This window comes from Macadamia integrifolia, chromosome 10, assembly GCF_013358625.1.
Source record: "Macadamia integrifolia cultivar HAES 741 chromosome 10, SCU_Mint_v3, whole genome shotgun sequence".
In the NCBI taxonomy this organism is placed as follows: domain Eukaryota; kingdom Viridiplantae; phylum Streptophyta; class Magnoliopsida; order Proteales; family Proteaceae; genus Macadamia; species Macadamia integrifolia.
Genome location: NC_056566.1, coordinates 7060236 through 7083716, shown reverse-complemented (window position 1 = coordinate 7083716; position 23481 = coordinate 7060236). Strand labels below are relative to the sequence as shown.

The following is a 23481-nucleotide window of genomic DNA, read 5'->3' as shown; positions in this document are numbered from 1 at the left end:
GCTACTCATAGTCCGTTAGATTGTAGCCTGGCATCTTACTCAGGATGAACCGGATGGCATCATCCGAGCCAACCTAAAACAAAGCAATGTTAACATCAACCAACCACTTCTGACAGGCCTAGGGGTTTAGCCACCTCGTTGGCCTCCAGCTCATCCCAGTGTTGCCTTTCCAGCTCACCAACCCTAGCTGCGAGCTCCTCCTCCTTCTTGTCGGCGCCTTGAGTCTTGGACAACTCATCCTAGAGAGCATCATTCTCCTTCATCAAGTTTCTGTTGGCATTGAGCTGCTTAGCAACCTCCTGTTCCAGCTCTCCAGTTATCAACTCGACATCATTGGCACGGACCTCCTTAGATCGGGCCATTTCTTCTCAACCTCCAGTTGGCCTGTGATCTTGTGCGGCTCCCCATAAAGGCGCTTTGCCTCCTCCACCTTTGAACAAGCGACAGTCATGTCCTTGAACTGTTGAGCAGCCTCGACTTAGAAAGTGAAGTAGCATGTTTCGCACTGAATAAATAGTGCACATCTCTCAAGGACTCTACGCCTAAACAGGATTCTCCACAAACGCCCTTCCTTCTCTCTCTATCAGCAGCCTAAAAATACCAAGGTAAGCCTCCATCATAGAAGATCGATCACTTCTTTTACTAGAAAAGCTCTCTTGAGCATCTGTTGTGGAAAGATCTGACTTAGGCATCGGAGAGTCCCCTGTCGGGTCAGCCCGACTCTCCCCTATCATCTCTTCTGTGCAGGTTGACTAAAGCACCAGGAACTGCAAGGAAGATCATTCGATCAATTTTTACCGCATCAGTGCCCATGAAGCCTTCCACTATATTTCTCATAAGAAGAAAGGGAAAAGGAGATTTGTAGCCATAAAGTTAGACATGAGGAAAGCATATGATAGGCTCGAATGGAAATTCATTGAGTGTTCTTCAAATGGGATTTTGCCGGAAGTGGGTATCTATGGTCCTATCTTGCATTTCATCGGTTTCGTATAAGATGCTTATTAATGGGTCAATGCGTGGAGCTGTAACTCCCTCAAGGGGCATACGCCAAGGCGATCCTTTATCTCCGGCAATCTTTGTGATCTACTGACAAACTTTAAGTGCAGTGCTTGACAAGGCAGAGAGTGATGGTCTTATTCATGGCATGAAAATGCGTAATAGATAATCCTCTGTCCCATTTACTGTTTGCAGATGACATCCTCATTTTCTCGGAGGCAAAGCCCAATGATATCAACAATATCAAGGATCGTTTGGATTTGTATTGCTTGGCTAGTGGGCAGCAAGTTAACCTTCAGAAATCGTGTTTAGTCTTCAGCCCCAACACGGCTCCAAAATTCAAACAGTGGTTCTCACGTATTTTAAAAATCCCTTATGGAGCCCCACCAAAGAAATACTTGGGCCTTTCTACTCATTTCGGCACCTCCAAGTTCGAGTTGTTTAAGGAAATCATTGAGAAAACCAAAGGCAGAATGCAAAGCTAGAAGCATAGATTATTGTCATATGCTAGGAAGGAAAATATGCTAAAATTAGTAGCTCTCTCAATGAATACTTACGCTGCCTCCCATTTCAAGCTGCCGATAGCCCATCACAATACTCTTCGAAGGGTAGCAACGCATTTCTTTTGCGATGGGACTGAAGATAAGCATAAGATCTGTTGGATTTCGTGGGACAAAATGTGTCGCTCTAAAGATAAAAGGGGGATTGGGGTTCAGAGATCCAACTATACACAACAGAGCCCTATTGGGAAAATTGGCTTGGCGATTATGGAAGTTCCCTACCTCCCCTTGGGCACAAATGATGAAAAGCATTTACTTTCCAAATGCAGATTTCCTTCATGCTACAGTAGGCTCATCTCCCTCTTAGGGCTGGAGGAGCGTGCTTGAAGGCAGAAAAGTCCCAGAGGAAGGCCTTCTATGGTTGGTAGGAACTAGAGAGGATATTCTGATTTGGGAAGATGGATGGCTCCCATCTACTTTCAACTTCAAGATTCAGCATCCACAATTCAATGATGGTAGCTGCAAATGGGAATCTGATTTAATAGAAGAGAACAAGGTTTGGAGGGAGGACCTCTTACATACACATTTTAACCCCGAAGATGGTAATGCCATTAGGAATGTCCATTTGAGTTTATTTCCTCGCCAAGATTGAAGAGTTTGGGGCACATCAAAGAATGGAATCTACTCCGTTAAATCTGCTTATCACCATATTTGCAATATAAAAGATAATGCCCATCAGTCTGCTCCATCTTGCTCCACTAGCAGACGTCATTACTCCCCACCAGCAGCTGTTTGGCGGAGAATCTGGAATGCACCCACTATCCCAAAGGTTAGAAACCTAGCTTGGAGAGCTTGTTCTAATGGCCTTCCCTCAGCAGAAGCGCTGGTCCATAGGAAAGCCCCTCTCAGTCTAGCCTGCCCTCGATGTAGCTATGAAAATGAGACTGTAAATCATATCTTACTCGATTGCAACTTTGCTCGGGCAGTTTGGCATTGATGTAGACTTGGTTTTAGCCCAACAGAGGACCCTAACCTGGTTGATACTATTCAAGGTGGAGCTCCTTTTTTGCAACAAGAGAGCGAGTGGGAAAGAGATTTCAGGTCTGTCCTTTTACATATGTTGACCCTTGTGGTTGGCACACAATGATCTAATTTTTAATGGCACAGACCGATCTCCTAAGGAAATAATTTCTTATGCTGAAGGAGAATTTGATGAGTTCTACAAATCCCAAGCTCGGCACTGCTCAATCTCTCCACCAACCTATTGTCAACTGATCAGCTTTTTGGTGTCCCCTATGCACTTCATCCATTAAATTGAACACTAATGCTGCTATGTCCAAGACTAAGATGGGAGTGAGTTTCATTTTAAGGAATTTTGAAGGCATTCCCATATCAGTTGTCTCTAAATCAACTGCTTGCTCTTGTATTCTACAAGGTGAAGCTATAGCAATTCGCTCTAGTCTTCTTCAAGGTATTGCTGAAGTTATTGACAACATTGAAGTGGAAACTGATAACCTTGAGTTAGCCATGCTACTAAGCAGCACCAACTCAGACTCCAAGCTTGAAGTTTACAGCATCCTTATGGACATCAAATATCTGTCCACCTTTTTTCTATCTTGTTCCTTCAAGTATGTTACTAGGGAGACTAACAGCGTGGCTAACTGCCTAGCTAGGAAAGCCCTATCCTTAGCATGCAGGATGGATTGGCCTTCTTTAACTTCGTGGATTTCTGATTTATGTAAATCAGACTCCTCGCGTTGGTCACGCATGAATATATAGACTAGTATTTACCAAAAAAAAAAGCAAATTAATTAACAATAACAATTTTCATCATGGATTTGATGGAAAATAATATTCTACAACGAATATCTAGTCTTTTACCCTATGGCAACGATCTAACGGATTCCAAGTTCGCAGCTATCCATAGAACTTAATGAGACTTAATCCCTTGTAAGTTTTGTGAGTCATTTGAGTCCAAAAAACAACTGAACAATCCATGAAATTCTCTTCATCGTCAACTCCCAAGATCATAAATCCAATTCCAATAGACTACATGGAAATCCTTGCATTCCCCATCCCAATCCCAACCCTACCCCCACCCAAAAAAAAAAAAAAAAAAACTCATTCCGGAAGAAATAGCAAATCTGACCATCTCTCCTTCCAAGCCAAATCCCCCCTTCCAATCAAATAATAGAAAAGGAGACCACCTATAAATCAGACCTCTCAGACCAAAATAACATTGGGCTAAGATGATGAAAAGACTACCTTCACCTAAGCAGGTCACGCCCCTAACAATAGAAGGGAATCTAGATAGAAAAAACACATACCAGTCTACCAGATACCGAACACGAAGTAGACCTCTTTATGTTCAACAATCAAGCTCATAGTTCATCATTTGGGGTTTATAGTAGATCCATACCCGTTGTATTTGTGAATGCGCAACTGCCTTATTTGGGTCCGAAAAGATATAAATAACAAATATAAGATAATTTTGATCTGGGCGAGGCTCTGAGATTTTAGGATGACTATTGCTTGTGGTTTTTTTTTTCACAGTCTGTATGGCCACCGACAGCATTTCTCCGGTGGTCCAACGTCCTTCTCCTAACTTCGAACATGGGCATGATGATACCGAGAAATCCTGGGCGAGTCTGTTCCTGCACAATGGAATGGTTGAGACTGATGCTAGCATTCCTTTTGTCAAGCCTGCACTGGTTAATGGTTAAAAAGTGGCACGCTGCTCTTCTGCTGATTTGGTTGACAAGCAAAATCGATGGGAATGTGCACTCATTGGATATGTCTTCGGTCCAAAGCCTGCTTATGCGTACATGCAATGCTTCGCCAACCAAAAATGGCAACACGTAGGTGCAGTAGAGGTTTTTGGCCCGGAGAGTGGTATTTTTATTTTTGATTTTCAATCAGTTGAAGCGTGCCGACAAATCTTGGATGAAGGTCCCTGGTCGTTGGGAGCTCGTCCTCTCATTCTGCATCCTTGGTCCCCTGAGATTTCTTTAACAAAGAAGGTGGAAAAGTTTTTGCCACTATGGATACGTCTCTACGGCCTTAACCTTCACTTTTGGGGGAACCGTAGCTTGGGGAAGATAGCTAGTGTTCTGGGCACACCTATTTGCGTTGATCGGCGGACTGCTCAGCGAGAGAGGTTGTCTTTTGCTCGTCTATGCGTACTAATGAATGCCGAAGGTGGTCTTCCCTCTACTGTGCATATTGTTCTGGATGATGGATCAACTATTGAACAGCCAGTCGTCTACGACTGGGTTCCGCCGATATGTAGTACATGTAAGACCTTTGGTCACAACGATCATCAGTGCAAGGTGGAAGGGTCTGAGAAAAATGATGAGAGGGGCGGTCCCCTTAAGGCAAATGACCAGTGGCAGGAGCCTCAACGTCGTCAAAGTAGAGGGAGACGACCGGCGTCTCGTAATAACGAGGCTTTTAATGATGCAGGGAGGTCAAGTTCAGACACCAATGGAGGTTCCGATGCACGTCAGCCAGCACAGGGTGGTAGACGCCGCAGAATCTCAAACAAGAAAGTTTCCTGGGCTGATGAGAACACCGCCACAATTGGTGATTTACCCATCTAATTTTTGGAAAGTGGATCCGATACTTCCTTATTAGGAGGTTCATTATCCCTTGTGGCCTCTAAGGATGAGGATTTTATGGTTAATGAGGAACCAAATTTGGTTCCTTCCAATGCTACTCTTCCCACTAATGATTCTTTCCATGTTGGGGATATTCTGCCAACCACAGCTCATCCCCATAGAGATTCCGATTCTCATGTCCAGGTAGAAGTTCATCTTAAGCCTATTATGGACAAGCCCAATTTAGCAAACGCCCCCATTTGAGGTAGCTGGGTGGTGAGGAGGATTCGGTTTCTAACTTCAGCCCCGCTTCGGTCAAGACAATGGTGCATTCTTTGAATGACTCGTATCCTCCATCTCAGGTCACGGTTTGCACGGGTAACCGTTTTGCATCCTTAGAAAATCTTTCACAGCTGGCCGTTTCAGGTGGGGAAGACCAAAATGCTCCTCCTGTGACACGGGTGCGTGATAGAAGTCCGGTGCGGGTTTCCCCTTCGCAAAAACCTAACCGTAATTTTTCTAAATGATTAAGTTGGGATCTTGGAATACTAGGGGTTTGAACGACCCTAGTAAAAAGCACTCTGTGATGGACTGGGCATCTTCTAATCATTTGGCATTATTTGGTCTAATTGAGACTAGAGTTAAAAAGAGGAATTTTGCTTCTGTTGCTCGTAGCTTTACTTCCAAGTGGAGGCTTCATACCAACTATGAGGCTTCTGAAGCAGGTCGAATTTGGCTAGTATGGGATGAGGACCTCGTCTCGGTTCACATCTTGCATGTCTCTCCCCAACTCATTCATGCTCAGGTTTGTTTGAAGGACAACCATAATGCTTTTCTTGTGTCTATGGTGTACAGGGAAAATTTTGCTCCAGAGAGGGAGGCTCTATGGGACGATCTCCGGCGCATCAACTCTAATACCTCCCATCCCTGGGTGGTTATGGGTGATTTTAACTCTATTAAATACCCAGATGAGAAGAGGGGGGGTAGACCGGTTCTCCTTCGGGTAACAAGACCCCTTGCTGACTGCCTAGCTGATTCTGGTTTATTTGATCTCAAGTGGACTGGCTGTAAATATACATGGAACAACAAGGGTCTTGGTGCTGATCGTATTGAATCCAATATTGACCATGTTCTTGTGAACCAATAATGGGGTGATGAATTCCCGTCCTCTCACACTCATTTCTTGAACCCTAGTATTTCAGATCATAGTTCCATGGTTGTCACATTGGGAGACCCGCCTCGAAGACGTGGTAGGCAGTTCTACTTCTATAATCACTGGGTCTCCCACCTCGATTTTTTACCCAAGGTACGGGAAATTTGGTCTCAACCAAATTTTGGAACCCCCATGTTTATTCTCCTCTCAAAACTCAAGAAGTTGAAAGTGGCCCTCAAATTGTGGAGTAGAACGATTTTGCATTCGCTTGATTCGCAAATTGAGTCTCTCAAAGATGAGGTGGATCGTGCCCAGTCCATTCTCCAAGGGAATCCTAATGATGATAATATGGTGATTCAGGAGCGGCTATTAGTTCAAAAGCTTCAGGATTTATTGTATGCCAGAGAATCGAAGATCCGCCAATGGGCTCGTATTAAGTTCTTACATGAAGGGGATGGAAATTCAGAATTTTTTCACCGATCATTGTAGACTAGGTGTGCTCGCAACTCGATCTCCGCTATTCAATCCTCTTCCAGGGTTATGTTGTCTAATGATGAGGAGATTAGGGATAAGGCAGTGTCTTATTTTTCAGCAGCCTTCATGAATACCCCTCAGGTTGTTTGTGGTAATTTCGATCTTCCCATTGACAGATCTCTGTCTTGGCATGAGAAGGAATTACTTTCTCAAGCTTTTTCTATGGATGAGATCAAGAAGGTCATCTTCGCAGCAGAGAACGATAGTGCCCCAGGTACGGATGGTTTTGGTGCATGTTTCTATAAGGCTACTTGGGATATTACAGGGCATGATGTTAGCAATGCAATTCTGGATTTTTTCAATAACCCATGGCTTCCTGATCAAGTCAAGCTTTCCCGATTGACACTAATCCCTAAGGGTGACCATCAGAATACATTCTCTAACTACAGACCAATAGCAGTTAGTTCCTTTATCTATCGGTTCATTGCTAAATTACTAGCAAGCCGCCTAAAGCTCGTATTACACAAACTGGTGGGGATCAATCAATCAGCTTTCACTGAGGGTCAGCAGATCTACGATAATATTCTTCTTTGCCAGGACTTGCTTCATGATTATCATCTCAATAAAGGGATGCCTCACTTTGCAGCCAAGTTAGATCTGCGTAAGGCGGATGACTCTGTCCAATGGAGTTTTCTTTTCACCCTTTTGAATCGCTTAAATTTCCCGTCTCAATTTATCAATTGGGTGGTTCCTTGCATTACTAATCCTGGCTATGTCATTTTTTTAAATGGAGAGCAATCGCACCGCTTCTATGCCAACAGAGGATTGAGACAGGGCTGCCCTATGTCCCCCTTTTTGTTCAACATTGTTCTTTAGGTCTTCTCCGACTCGCTATCGGCAGCAGCCAAGTCTGGGGCTTTTCGGTATCATTAGCTTTGTGAAAAGCCTGAGATCTCCTCTGTCTATTTTGCTGATGACCTATTTGTCTTTGGGAAGGGCGATGATGTTTCTACTGCCCAGTTGGACACGCTTCTTTCTAGATTTTCAGCCATCTCGGGTCTCTCCATTAATAAAGGCAAATCTGCCATATATTTTGCAAACTGCTCTACTGCTCTCCAGAATCGGCTTAGCCAGATTATTGGTATTTTACCTGGTCAGTTACCAATCCGGTATTTGGGAGTTCCTCTCCACTCTCAATCTCTTAGGTCTCATGAGTTTAATGAGTTGATCTCTAAGGTTGAGGTGAGACTTTCTTCCTGGAAGGCCAAAGCTTTGTCCTACACAGGGCGCCTCACTCTCATTCAATTTGTGATTATGGGTATGATTGCGTACTGGTTGAATGTCTTTAAGCTCCCCAAGGGCACTCTCAATCAACTAGAGCGCATTATGGCTCACTTTCTTTGGTGGGGACATGCTACCACTGGCTCTTACAAGGTGGCATGGAGTGTGGTTTGTACTCCTAAGGAAGAAGGCGGGTTGGGGTTGTGGCGTCTTTGTGACTGGAACTCCGCTGCTTTAATGAGGCATGTATGGAACATTGAGTCTAATGTGTCATCCAGTTGGTCGCGCTTTGTCCGATGTCGATGGTTACGCCGCCACTCGATATGGTCTCTTCCTCCTCCCACTGTATGCTCTCAAACCTTTAATGCAATTTTGTCGACTTGAGATATTGCTGTGACTTGTTCTAGAAGTCTAATTCACACTGGTCACAATACATTATTATGGTATGACCCTTGGTTGCAAAATGGTCCATTATGTTCGGATGGGTCTCTTATCGTTGAAGCATTGGGTCGCAACCCCTATAAGACGGTTTCGGCACTCCTCTTCGAGAATGGTGTATGGGATGATGGTCACCAGGATCCCGTTATCTTAAATAGATGGACAGAGATCACAAATACTCGTTCTCACACTCGGCTTTCCATGGATCAGATGATTTGGACTCCTTCCCCCTCTGGGCTATTCTCTATCAGTTAGGCATGGAATGTTGTTCGGCGTCCCAGTGCTGTGGTGAATTGGCATCATCTGATATGGTTTCGCTACTCTCATCCGTGTTTTGCCTTCATTGCTTGGCTCGCGGTTTGTAAACGGCTCCCTACCAAAGCCCGATTGGCCTCATGGGGCTTGGTGGTGGACACTAGATGTGTCTTATGCAACGTGGATATAGAAGACCTTGACCATCTATTTTTCAAATGTCCATACTCTTCGGAAATTTGGCATCGGTTGTTGCGGCTTTGTGGTTTTCAGAGATATACTTTGCCTTCATGGTTTGAAGAAGTTTCTTGGCTTTGTCAGAATGTTAAGGGAGACTCTGCAGTTTCCTCTGTTCAGAGTTTCTGCTTCTCGGCAGTGGTCTATCGAATCTGGTGCGAGCGCAACAATCGTATCTTCAAATCGGAGGCTACCAATGTGGACGAGCTTTTTCATCGAATTGTTAGCGATACCAGAGGTTGTTTCTGTCATCTTCAAATCAAAACTGCGATTTCCTCATCCATTAAGGATTTTTTTCACCGATGGAAAATCAAACCGGAGTTTCTTTCTCACCCGCTTCAGTTTTTCTCTTGGCCTCGGCCCCCTGCAACGTGGCTTGCTTTAAACTGTGATGGCTCGGTTAGAGAAGGGCTAGGCGGGTATGGCGTTATTGCTCGAGATGCAAGGGGCTGCCCCGTTTTTGCTCTGGCGGGTGCCGTAGTTCATGATAACATTCTATGTGTTGAGCTGATCGCCATTCGTCAAGGTCTCAAGAGAGCCAGGGACCTTCGATGTACCCACCTTCAGGTTCGTTCAGACTCTCTGGCTGTTGTTCAAATGATTACTGGGAAGTTTCGCCCTCCATGGTTCGCTCTAGCACTTCTTGATGATATCTTTGAGCTTTATGCAAATTTTCAGCACTGTGTTTTTTCACATCACATTCGTGAGATCAATAGGTGTGCTGATTTTTGGCTTCTTTTGTTCAATCTCCTCAGGAGACTATTTTGGATCTCTCAAACCTTCTTGCTGATCTGATCGTCCTTTTACGTGATGATGCATGCGGGAAGGTCTACCAAAGGTTGTAATTATCTTTTCCTATTTAATTATATTTCTCTTTTTCTCCAAAAAAAAAAAAACAAATATAAGATAAACGTATAAATGATATGTTAAGCTATAACTCCAAACAGAGCATATTCAACTTGAAACAGGGAAATGGATAGAGAAAGCCTGAGACTACCAGACTATATTTTGGTTCAACCTGTCCAGTTCTAAGATGTACACTACGAACCCCTTCACACAGTTGGCAAGACAGTCATAAAAGCCTCAACAAGTCGTCAACGGTGCATTTAGCTTTAGAAACTTAACAATATATATAGATAGATATATGCATTTTACAATATATTTTACATTTATTCCCCTCAAAACAGTACAACACATCAAATTGAGGTAACAAGTTCTATCTCAGATTTGGCCATTAACGTAAAAGAGTTTCTCCACATAGCTAGAGAAGTGAGATATTATCCAACTATATCCAAACTTCTACTACTCCTTGGAAATTTGAAACACAAGAAAGTCGCAGCACCAAAGGGTCAGTCATTACCAATCAATCAGATTCTCATGCTTCTTCACTCTTCACTGGAATCCAGGTCTTCCTTGAAACAACTTCTCTTCTGGCATGTGATACGAACCCAACAACATACCCTATAAATACCCCAAGCACCAAGATACTCCCTACTTTTACATATGTCGAAACTTTAGACTCCATCACCTCAACACCTCTGTTGCCACCACCACTGGAACCTCTGCCTGGTGCTGGGATCTCCACCATGTCATGGACCTTTCCGTCATGGTTTCCTATGTAATAAAGTGTGAGCTTCTCCCTCGTAGCAAGAATCCTAGTGTACCCGAACTCACCCCCACGGTACAATGATCGATCTGACTGGGGAAATATTGGGTCCTTCTGGTGGTCTGGCCTTGGCTCCCAGATTGGTTGCCAGTCTTGTCCCCCCATTCCAATCACAACATGCACCGGCAAATCCTCTCCATCATCCCCATTAAGGTCCTTGCTCCCACAGGTAAAGTTCTTTTGCGGACAGAACCTCTCATACCTATGTACGTGACCCCACAGTGCTAGGGTCACCTTGTTATTCACAAACAGAGGTTCATAATGTTCAAGTAATCTCTCTCTCAAAGGGGTATCTGTGAACTCATAGCTTGTAGTGTACATGGGACGGTGGCCTTGAACAACAACAAAAGGAGTTTTTTCCCGATTAACAGATTCCAAATCATGCTTGATAAAGTTATACTGGTCGCTCCCTAGAAGGAAATTAGTCTCAGTTGACATGTAAACAAAATGCACAACCCCCAGATCAAATGAGTAGTAGAGGTTCCGCGTCGCTGGAGCACGGGTCCCAGTTGGTGCAGAAGAGTTTCCAGGCATGTTAAACTTGAGGCTATATGGAACCCCACATTCACCCCCACCATCCGTATTGTACATCTGAGCCCAGTCAGGTTTCCATGGCTGCAAAGGCCAATCATATTCATGATTGCCAATGCAGACATGGTATGGGACCTTCGAAGCAACAGGTTCAATCTGAGTGAAAAATGTGTCCCACAACCATGAATAGCCTCTTGCATAGCTGATATCACCAATGTGGGAGATGAAAGTAGGCTTGTCACCAATTGCTTCCAGGTCACGAGTAATCCACTTTAAGGTTGATTTGCTTTCCTCTTGTGTGCGAAGAAAGGTTGAGTATGGGGTTGAGGTGCCCATGTCTCCAAATAGGAAAGCAATTGTCTCATCTGAGTCTTTGTTTCGTGACACAAAGGTGTGAGTTACACTCCAACCTCCTTCATCACTTCCAACCTGCAATGCAGATAATGTGAGAATTTGAAGTGATAGCAGATAAGGTAACATCTTGATAAAATTTTGTAAGAAAATGGAATTGAGGAATAATTGGTCACCAAGAAGAGAGAGAGAAAAGGAAAGAGGAAAACTCATTTAAGGATAGGATGCAACAGATTGACACATGTCGAAGGTGGGATCACTCATTGATTGTTCAAAACTGAATGGAATGAATAAGATAATAGCTGGATGGCTTTGAGCCCATAACCTGAACCCTTGAATTGGTCCAAACCACATCAATGGAGATGGGTCAGAGAGCTTCTTCACATCCTCCATGTGAGACTATATCAACGTACACAGCATCACTTCATAGTTGTCACGGCATCTAGGTGACCCTAGGCGATGGAGAGTCCAAAGCTAAGGCCACCAAGGTGCCTGCCTAGGCGATCAAGTCACCTGGACACCTAGGCAACGCCTTGACAACTATGCTTCACTCATCATATATGCTCAAGCATATTCCATATCCCACTGATGCAGAATTCCAGCAAGAAGAGATGATGGGCCTGTTGAATTTGGTTTGGTTTAGTTTTGTTGATCCAATGGAACCTATGTTTCAAATTTGGTTCAAGTTAGGCTTACTTTGAGTGCCCAATGGGTTATATGGGCTATGAGCTTAAATATTTTTGATGGGCTAATTCTATAAACCCAAATAGTAAGGATTTAAGTTTAAGTAGTTAGATTCTGATTTACAAAATTCTAGAATGTTGGTTTCTAATTTGGAGTTCTTAGGTTGTAAGGATTCCTCCTTTACATGCATAGGAGGTTTCTATCTTTCCTGTTTTCTATGAGCCTCCCCACCAACGATTTTGACAATTGATTGCTTGGCTTTATGCTGCTATTCTGTGAGATGCAGGTTATGTCTGAGATGCGAAAAACCAAGTGGGAGACAAGGTGGGTTAGTGGGATTCTAACCTAGGTTCGAGTGGGAGGCTCAACCATCACTTCCTTTCTATTTTCTATCTTCTTCCTTATTCTCCTGCAATCTTGGTGGGTAAGTTCTCCGTTTAAAGTTGATTTTGGGTTGATGTTTGCAATAGTATAAGGAACCTAAGTCTCTAACCGAGGATTAATCAATGGAGGCCACTGCTGAACTGATGCACACAATACTGACTGGCGGCTCTCTGTTTAAGTGTTTATTTGGCAGAAACTTTGAGGTACTGTTATCTCAACATCTGGCCATTGAAATGTTGAGATAATTTGGGGTTCCAAGTTGATGTTCGTATTCTGCCTTCAACCCAAGTTTGGGCTTGATCTAGCCCTGTGGATAGGAAACTACCGGTGGTTACTAAATTCTGTTACCTAGTTTTATTCTGTTGGGTTGATGAACTGTAAATTCGGGCCATTTGTCTAAGTTGATGTTTACATAATGTGTTCAATATGCGGAGTGGAGAATGTGATCTTTGTTTGATGATGTTCTTCTGTGTGGTTGTGAAGTTATAGCTTTGTTTCTAATTCTGGAACACAATTTCTATTTGGATTCAATGCCCATATCTTTATATCTGACCACTGGATTCGAATAAAACTTTAAGGCTCCGTTTGTTTAGAAGGGAGTAGGGGGTGGAAAAAATTGACATATGGTTCCACTGTACAGTGGGGCAGAAGACAGCAAGGAAAGATGTGGTAAAATAACTGTAGCATCCCAACCCAACTTGTTTGGTTGGGTCGGGGCTGGGGTTGGGGAGGGAGAGAGAGAGAGAGAAGAGAGCAAAAATAAGAAACGGGGTGTGACCAGAGAGACGAAGAGTGGTGGTTCGCAGCCAAGGATCTTAGAAAGGTGGTTTGCAGGAGTACAGGAGGATGCACAAGGTGGACTGGATAGCCATATTCTTCGCATGCTTGGCAACGGCCAGTGCAAAACCATGTGCATCACGGGCACCATACGTCTCTAATGCCATTGAAGGTTTGTGGGCGAGCTCCCAGGGACTACTCTTCTCAACAAAAGTATCACTGCTGGAGTAAACGAGGACGAAGATGGAGCTGGTGAAGGCTATATTGATTTTGAGGGCGAAGACATCGATAAGATCTAGGGTCTGCGAGTCTCTTCAGTTTTTTCCCCCTATCTTTCCTCTTCTAGAATTCTGTGTTTTATAGCTAAATTTGAGGGTTCTTCCCCACCTCCTCCTCTTGGTGCAAATTTATGGCTGGGATATGTCAAATTGGGGTTTCCCCGTATGTAATTGGATGGAATGAAATAATTAACAGTAAATCCATCAGTTTGCTTGCTTTATTTGTGGCTTTTTGATTGCCATCCAATTTAATTCCAAGTATTTTTCTTTGATCTCCCTTTTCTGCAAACCAATTTCCCCTTTTTTTTTTTTTTTTTTTTTAATAAAACCTTATGAAACCCCTTTTGGATACAAGAGGTGGAAGAGGAAGTGGAAGAAGAAGACGAGAATCAGAGAGAAGGAGAGAGAGATGTATCCCATAAACACGGCAGGGGCGAGAGAAGCGCATGGAGCCGTTGAACATTTCTGCCCCGGAAAGTCCCACCAATTTGGTGTAATTCATGGGATTTTTTGGAAGGGGGTGAGATGAAGGCAACATCAGCAGACAGGGAAAACTCATTTCCCAATGTTGTCTGGACAATCTCCAACCCCACTCAACCGAACGTTACACTATCCCATGTTTTTGGAAAAGTCTGTACAATAATCCCACCCCATCAAAACCGCCCCTAGAAAAAGGGGCCTAATGATTTGAAGTACTAGGAAGACCTACATTCGGTAGTAATTTGGCATTGATCTGAATTCTATTTCGGGAGTTATCAAAGATCTCCTACTACTGGTTTGAGTTCTTACAATTCTGTTTGTGGCTGGTTCTGAAATCTACTATGCTGTTAGATTGAATATAAAGGTCATACCCAACGCATGAGGCTCCACCACTGCAGGTCTGGGGAGGGCCATAACGTATGCAGCCTTACCCCTGCTTCGTGTAGAGGCTGTTTCCTGCCTCAAACCAGCAACCACTAGGTCGCAAGGGAGCAACCTTATTGTTGAGCCGATGTCCGCCCTACTATGGTGTTAGATTCAATCCATTACAAAAATATTCATCATATGGCCCATATAAACCCATTAGGTACTCAAATTAAGCCAACTCAAATCAATCTTAAAACACAAGTTCAGGTGGACTCAAAAAACTAAAACAAATCCAAATCAACAGGCACATCATCTCTTCTTGCTGGAATTCTGCATCACCCAAACCCCTTACCCAAAAAAAAAAAAAAATCCGCACACCCCTTATGAAGCAGATTATGGATGTCAATGATAAATATAAGAACAAGCAAATAGAGTAATTGAATTGATTAACATACCTATACACAAAAAATTTGGAGTTTGAGTAATATAATTGATCAAATTAGAAGTCCTATGGTAATCTCGAGAAATGCAAAGGAGTGATGCGCCTAAACATTATACATTAAAAATTGAAAACATAATCCTTTGAACGAGTAATCAAGCAACAAAGCCAAAGCAAATTGGGTACAGATAATTTAGTTGGGGAAAACAGAAGAAGGATAAATCAATCTGTCAGGACAGTCAAAATACCTTAAAATCAAACCCTTTTTTTGGATTAAGATTTCGTAATTTGATGAATAGAGATTACCACCAATCATAGTAACCATCGGCAATAAACCTAATTTTCTACTCACTATGACAAGTGGTTCCTAATATGTGAAGGAAAAGATAATTCTACCAAAAAAGTGAAGGAAATGATAGAATTCCAATTATCAGAGTTATATAGGTGGTCCCAAGATCATGCATGAAATCCAAGAGGATTCCATAGTTCATTAAACTGTTAAGAATAGAAATCCATGAACCAGTTGACATAAGAAGATACATCAACATATCAAAAATCAAAAGAAATCCATACTCCCATATATGACTACAAGCCACAATCAAGTAGTGTATGTGAAACAAAAACAAGAGGCAACTTCCAGTACAATAAAGAGGTGGAGTAAGATTAAACAGAAGCATATTCTTAAACAAATAATCTCAAAAACTTAAAAGAAACATATTTACGAATTCCAAGCTATGAAAATGACTAAAAAAAAAAAAAAATAATCAATCACCACAGCAATGAATCATGAAAGGCACAAATAGGTAAAATAAGAGAAGAAAAACGAAATCCATCTCACCTTGTAATAGTACCTCTTCCCGTACTTCAAATTCCTCATAACCCCATCATGAATAAACCCAGGATCCCTCCACCCAATACTCGCATTCGCCGGAGAATCACACATATCCGACTGCTGATACGTCCTCACTTCCGTCTCCGCAACCTCATCCAACCCATCTTCCCTCTCCCCATACTTCGCAAGATTCTGCTTCCCATCGGCCGTTATAAACATAACCCTCATCTCATCATCCATGTCCGTGAACGCTAAATGAATCTGTTCGGGCCCGTGACCCTTCTCGAAGCTCAGAAACTCCGATTTCGCCAACGGATGCTTCGTTCCTGGCAAGGGGTTGTGGTCCTGGTCGAGTCGGGATCGGTCCACCTCGTTTTGGGTCCATCGGAAGATACGGAACTGGTAAGGAGAGCGGAGATTGGCCAAAGGAAGATCGACGGAGCACGAACCCGATTGCCATCTGTTGCAGGAGGACAAGAAAACGTAACCGATGAAGTTGTCGTCAGAGGAATCAGGGGGTGAATAGATGCCGAGCCAGTCAAGATCGGAGGGCGAGTCTATGCCTGTCCATTGGACTCGGACTGGGTCGCCGGACTTGGTGAGGATCGCCGGGCTCAGAGATATGGAGATAGGAGAAGAAGAAGAAGAAGAAGAAGATGTGGGTGAGAGAAGGGTGAGGAAGAAGGAGAAGAAGAAGAGGAAGAGAAGGATTCTTGTTGGAATTGGACAAGGCATAACTAAATTTTAAATTTAGCAGAGAGGAAAGATGTCTAGAACATCATCTTCTAGACATCTGTCTCTGCCTCAGTCCGTTTTTCAGCTTTTCTTTGTTCCGTCTTCATTATTCCAATCATTATCAGTTTAATTTAGGAAAAATTTCCTGATTACCCACTATTGGGTTTACTTTTACATAAATACTCATGATGATTTGACTCAACAGATTTACCTAAATGGACTTTGTGTATTACAAAAATGACCGAAAGAGTGGAAGTTGTACGCATCCCCTCGCATCTCTATGTGTTGGACATGTATCATGTTTCAATCGGTGAAAAAAATCCTGATTTTCATTATAATGATCTTCTACAATCGGCTCTTTAACATTTGATGATTAGTTCACATCATTAAGCACATAAGTCGTCTTTTGAACTATGGATTTCCGAAGGAGGGAAGACGAGGTTGCTGGTTTCAGGAGATTTAGGGCATTATTAAACAAGAATGGAGGGGGAAGAACTGGAGGGAGAAGAATCGATTTCGCTCCAACAATTGATATATATATATATATATCTTACATAAGCTCCAGTGCCAACTAAGTGATAAGATATATTTACAATTATTCAGATGAGAGTTACATACCTTACAAAAAGAGAATATTCGCAGTTTACAGTATCTCAGTAGTTATATACATCAGAGTATGCATCAACAGGATTATATACACAAAAGATATAGGAATAGTCCATCCTACTCCTCAAAAGAACTGGCCTCCATAGGCTCAGTCATCACATCCACAGGTGGGCTCATGATCGAGTTTATCTTCTAGAATATAGGCCATGTGATCCATGGACATTGTCTCATAATCAATGCCGGGAGTCGGTAGAATACCGCCTTTGTCATCTATAGGATCAAAGGAAAGGGGGTGAGCACTGGTAATGCTCAGTGAGGGGTGGGGGAGAACAAGCACACATCCATATGCAATGCATGTTCTACACATAGAGAATGATGCTCATGCATGCTCCACACAGAGAATGAAGCTCATGAGTCCATTTAAGTAACCATACAAAATTTATAATCCAATACTAGGTCTCATCACCTATGGGTATAAGTGCTACCAACGTAGGTGGTATACCCTACCTTGTATGTTGGGTCTCAGGTATAAAAGCTATGCTGTAGGCAAGAGCCAGCCAGTGCCGGTATGGGTCTCGGGCCACATTGGCTAACCCCATATCATAAATATATTCACAAGCATACAATACATTGTATCCTGTCTCACATCCATAACTGATATCACACATCTTATCACAAGTGCACGGCTGATCAGGCAGCCACATGATTCGAGATTAGTCTGTACTTAACCCCCTACGGATAAGGGGTGTAGCACTTGGGGTTGTGATATCTAACCCAGCATTCTAAATGATGCATAACCAATCATTGCAATCACACATACAAATATGGGCACCTGCACGTGACCCATCTCACCTGTCTTACCTTTCTCATTTCCATTCCATCCCATTCCATCACAATAGTACCATCAAAGAATAAATTCAGGTAAACATAAATGCATATACACAAGCAATTTAATGCATAAACACAATTAAACAAATACATCAAAAGAATGGGGGCTTGAGAAGGGCACCCACTCACCTTGGTATTCAATTTTGGCAAGTTTACTTCTTGGATTTAAGCACAACTGCCACACTGTCACTTATATTCCCTATTCAACATATATTTAAATTATTAGGTACATCACAAAATCCTACATTTTACCCACTTGCTTTAAGTATAGCATTTCTATACCCAACCTATAGAGGTCTTTGTCTGTTCCTTCCCATATACGTATTGATTCCTTGATTTCTTAAGCCTTTTCTATAGTAGAATTAGATATAGGGAATCACTAATAGATCCTCATTGGATGAAGGGGTTTCATCCATACTTACAGCCCTCGAGGTCATATGAAATTCCAAACATTGGACTCTACAGTCATGGGATATGTTTCTTATTAATTTTATATATTCAAATCCAAACTTATGTCCGAAGGTCTAGTAACGTATTACACAGCCCATCTGGCTTAGGGAACCCTAACCGGTGGGTTACTTGGGTCAAAACCGATTGGTCGATTGGGACCTATCAGTTCCTCCTTTTATTCTGCAAAATCTGATTCTGCTTTTTCCATACTCTGTACCATGGTTGTTGTAGTGCCCGAATTGCATCAATTTCATATTCTGAATTTCCAATACTTATCTTAGGTCAGTAAGAAAAAAGGTTAAATGCTAAGTTGACCCAATTTTGGGTTTCAATTTATTATACTCAAAACTGATATAGTCCAATTCTACAAGAATAATTTAGGAATTTAAAGAGATCTGCAGAATTAATTCAGCCCCTATTGCATAATTCCAGCTTGAATAAAATTATGTTCTTAGGGTTTTGGCAGAATTTGCACCAAATCAAACCTATTCTAGCCCTTATTGTAAAATCTCTACTGAAAAAGAAGTAGTCCTATGTTCTAGGGTTTAGCAGGGATAGAGTTTTTTTTTTTGTTAGTTGGGTCCCCAATAGGTAGGGGTGTCAATCGGTCAGCCTGGTCCGATTTTGGTCGGGCTTAATCGGGCTTGAAGACTTTCAAAGGCTACACCGTGTTGCCTTAATAACTAATCGAGCTTAGTTATTGAGGGCATGGTACGCTTTATATTCAATCGGTCGACCTCGAGCTATAATCGGGCTTTAGTCGGGCCTTAACCGAGCTATGGTCATGTTTAATGTTAAATGGGCTTTAACCGATTTTTAAACGGGCCTTCTTTAAAATGTGCTCTTATATTCTGGCCCACTCATGCAAGCCTAAAAAAATGACAATAAATCAATAAATGATACCAAATATAACCATTATTTAAAATGTGAACATGTCTTTACTTTTTAGTTTTTACTTTTTAATTTGGGGGGTAAAATAGGTATTCTACAATCATTAAAGGGTTGGGCTAGGCCAGTGCATAGTAGGCCGGTCTCAATCGGGTTTTAAACGGTTGGTCTCGATCGGGTGCCCGATGGTCCAATTAGCAAAATCGAGACTGACCGTTTATAAACGGGTTGGGCTCAAGCCTGACATGTTTAATAAACGGTCTAGGCTAGGCCGGTCTATAAATGGGCGGTCCGGATCGGTTTAGTCAGGTCGGCCCACGAATTGACACCCCTGCCAATAGCGTATAGAAATTAGGGCTTTCTTTACTGGGCAGTTATTCTACTCACAGGGATTCCATGGCAGTAAAAAATTAGGTAAAACCCTAACCCTAGCTGCCCAATCTACATGAAATTACCTAATTAACCCAGCTGCAGTTGTAAGTTCACTTACCTGGGTGCAGAGTTGACCTAGGAGCAGCCTGAGGTGAGTGAGTTCCCTCTTCACTTCTCTTTCTTTCTCTTCTTCCTTTTCTTTCCTTCTTCTTCTTCTCTTTTCTTTCTTTTTCTACTTACTATTACAACAACCACGATTTTATGAAATCTTAGCCCATTATCCCTTATATATGAGGTAGCCCCAAGGGTCTATTTGGCTGGCCCTCTTCAATTATTGCTAAGGTCTGTTTGGTTGCCCTCTTAAGTCCTTATAACTAAGGTTTGTTTGGCTGTCCTCTTTTATTTTCATATAAATTACATATATATACTATATATATATATATATATATATAATACCTAGTGGTTTATAAATTCATTTCCTCCCATTTATTTATTAGTATAAGGTATGCATTTCATACCTCATTTAAGTCTCTTCTTATAGGGGTATAATGGGAATTTTGCACAGCAAAGGTGGGATCCACAATGTAAAAACCCAAAAATTACATTCTGTTAGGCAAAATTGGTTGGCCAGTTTTGGACCTACCAGTTTGTGTGCGATCATACTGGCACTAATGCACCAAATCTCATAAAACACTGTAGTTAAGCATGCTTGGGTGAGAGTAGTATTAGGATGGGTGACCACCTTTTTCTTTTTCCTACTGTACTTAGTCTTGTAATTAAACTTACCTCTTTGTCCACACCTCCTGATGAGTTCCCCAATGATGTTGGCAGGCTGAACAGGAGCAGGTGGGGTCACTTCTACCTTATTGGCATTCCATAGCTGCCAACCATGCCAGCATTGGCTTCCTCTGCTCTTTCTTCTTGCCTATCTACAAGTAGGGGTATAAATATCAGATTAGGGTGTTACACAGTGTCCCCGCTGTGGCCCCACACGCTGTCAAAGTCTACTCTGATACCAATTGTAACGTCCCAACCCCATTAACCTTGCACAATATTGTCCTCTTTGGGTCGCGGGCCTCAAGGCTTTAAATTATGTTGTGTCATCTTAAGGAAGCTAGAGATTATTAACTAACCTAATAATCTCTCCCTAAGCGATGTGGGACTAAAGTTTACAGACCCTCATCGATCTCCCAAACCCCCTAGTACTTACCGTATTCTTGGTGGGAACACTTCACCGATCTCCCAGGCGAGTTTGGTACTTGCCGTATTCTTGGGTCGTCACATGCACTATTGCAGTTAAGGCCTTCGGAATATCAAGTCTAGGGTGTTCTTCACCCTGGTTCTTGTTCTCTAGTTGTGTGACTCTAGTTCATTTTTTCTTTCTTTCATATCTGTTTTTACAATTGTGAACAAAATTTCTTTCCCTTTCCTTCATTTCGTTAAGCAAGGAGAAACTATAAAGCTTTATGATGATAAGAATGAAAGGTTGTTGAGCTTCATAAGGTGTCTCATTGACTGCTTCCATGTAATAGTTCTCCAAAATAAGACTCAAGGGGAACATGCTGAATTTTTTCTCTTTTATTTTTTATGTTGCTTACACCTCAAGGTGTGTCTCACATGGTCTGTTGAAGACCCATCAGTCTGGGCTATGCCATTACCTAATATGAATTAAGTTTACAAATCCATTGTTTATACAGTAAGTCAATTTCGGTGTTGCTTATACTCTAAAACTAGCATGGGACTTATGCAATACACAAAAGGATTTTGATTGCTGAAATATTTGTTGTATATATAGAGAGAGAGTTTAAACCTTAAATCCAGTTGAAATATGTGGGTGACAAGAATATGCATTTGGAGTATTAGGGTGGGGGTGGAAAACCTTGTGGACAACCCAATTGCTAAGCACAATAATCCCTTGCTAGTTGCATTTTTTTGATGGAATTGGAAAAAAAAAAAAGGTTCAATTAAGCTTATTGGCTATCATTATTAGTCATGTGTTTACTTTTGCTATATAAGGATTGTAGGTATACAGGAAAGATGCCGGGTTCAGATTTGGTTGTATGCAGTTATGGTGGAGTGTTAGTAAGAGATACTAATGGAACATATATGAATGAGGGAGGTGAATCTATTGCAATTTATATGGATGGAACAATGAATTTCACCTAGTTCTTGGAGAAGGTTTGTTCATCATAGAATTTCAGCCCTAATGGTGTTTTATTGAAGTGGTTAGTTCCTGGGAGTAGATATGCTCCTATTAGCCTTAAGGGAGACTTAGAGCTCCGAAATATGTTGAATTTTAGCAGTAGTAGTGCCATGGTGGATATATTTGTGTCAAAAGATGAGGGCTCTATCGGAAGTGATCACTATGGGAGCTAGGTACATTATTTGTTGTAGTTTGTCAGTTTGTTTAATTTAATTTTTTTAAATTCTTTGGGGCTGTAATGAGATGTAAACATTGTTTTTATTTATTTTTTTGTTCCTTTAGCAGGTGCAGTGTTACTTTTGCACAGTCTCAGCATATGGATGATGGGAATGTTGATGAGACTTGTGACAAGGGAATTACATGTTCAAGTGAGACACTGTAGACAAAGTGCTAACCATATTTTGGGAGAAAGCAATAGAGGCTGTGTGACAGGGATAAAAATCCTCTGCAATTTCCATCTCGTGCAATACTATGCAATACCTTCTGCAGAGGTCGACACGTGGACAAAGCGGAATGAATGGCTCAGATTAATCCTCCATTGAAACAACCCTAAACCAAAGGTTCTCCAGCTTAAACCGAAGCAGTACTAGGTATTCAAACCGAACTGATTTACATTTTGAATTAAAACCTGAGATATTTCTATCCCATTCTCTCTCTCTCTCTCTCTCTCTCTCTCTCTCTCTCTCTCTCTCTCTGTTATGTCTCTCCCTCTCTGCCCTAACTTGCAACGAAGCTCCCTACTCCCTGCTCCAGGCTCCCTGCAAATACAAAGGTGCTCTTCTTCTTCTTCTTATGTCTCTTTCCCTGTCTCTCTTTCACTCCCTCTCCTCCCTAATCTCTCTCTCTTTTAACCCTCTTCTTCTTCTTCTTCTTCTTCTTTATTTTTATTTATTTTTTATTATTATTTTTTTTTGTAGCTTACCTTGTTGATTGAATCCTAGTCGAAGTTCGACTTTCCTAGGGAGAATATTTTTTTTCAGTCTTTGTGTATGAAGGTAAAACTCGCCTCTCTGTCTCTCTGTCTCTCTCACTGAAAAGGCATGGATGTGTCTGGATAAGCTGATTTGAACGTGTGAAGTATGGAATGCAGATTTAGGGTTATTTTCCTTGGCTGATAGTTGGGCTAAGACTTCATTTATTGGAGGCATAAACAGGAGACTAGCAAATAAAAGATATATGCTTTACTGTGTATCCATCAGAAAAATATATGCTTTACTCCTAGGGAAATCTCAAACTGATTAGTACAACTTATTCCACATATTTTACTGTGTATCCATCAGAATAAGGATTTATTTAGAGAACAATTTGAAGTAAGACACTTCTTTGATTTACTTGTAGACCAAATTGGAATCAGAAACACAACTAACCAAGCTAATGGCATATTTTGTATTTTCTTGATAACTACACAGGTGACCAAATTTTGAAGAAGTTCTTTCACATAAGATGCCATGTCAAGGAGATACCATGGTAGGATCAATAACCATGAGAGTAATTCAAACTTCGGTGTAATTGATTCTTTTTTTTTTTTATCTAAATAACATCAAGAAAGTAATCTATTTAGAACCAATGCAGCAATTTCAATACATCTGGGTATTATAATTTCGAGTCTTGGTGGATTTGAACC

At 41.8% G+C, this 23481-nt stretch overlaps 2 protein-coding genes across 2 annotated transcripts; one reads left to right on the top strand and one right to left on the bottom strand.

Annotated features, from left to right (window-relative positions):
• Window positions 1-4321: 4321 nt before the first annotated feature.
• LOC122091608 lies at window positions 4322-5095 on the top strand. Its single transcript, XM_042661624.1, has one exon. It carries the CDS (start codon window positions 4322-4324, stop codon window positions 5093-5095), a length of 774 nt encoding a protein of 257 aa, XP_042517558.1.
• Window positions 5096-10032: 4937 nt separating this feature from the next.
• LOC122091790 (probable inactive purple acid phosphatase 2) lies at window positions 10033-16562 on the bottom strand. Its single transcript, XM_042661928.1, has 2 exons — window positions 15722-16562; window positions 10033-11553 (listed from the first exon to the last, which is right to left on the bottom strand). Exons 1-2 carry the CDS (start codon window positions 16448-16450, stop codon window positions 10303-10305), a joined length of 1980 nt encoding a protein of 659 aa, XP_042517862.1. The 5' UTR covers window positions 16451-16562; the 3' UTR covers window positions 10033-10302.
• Between the last annotated feature and the right edge of the window lie 6919 nt (window positions 16563-23481).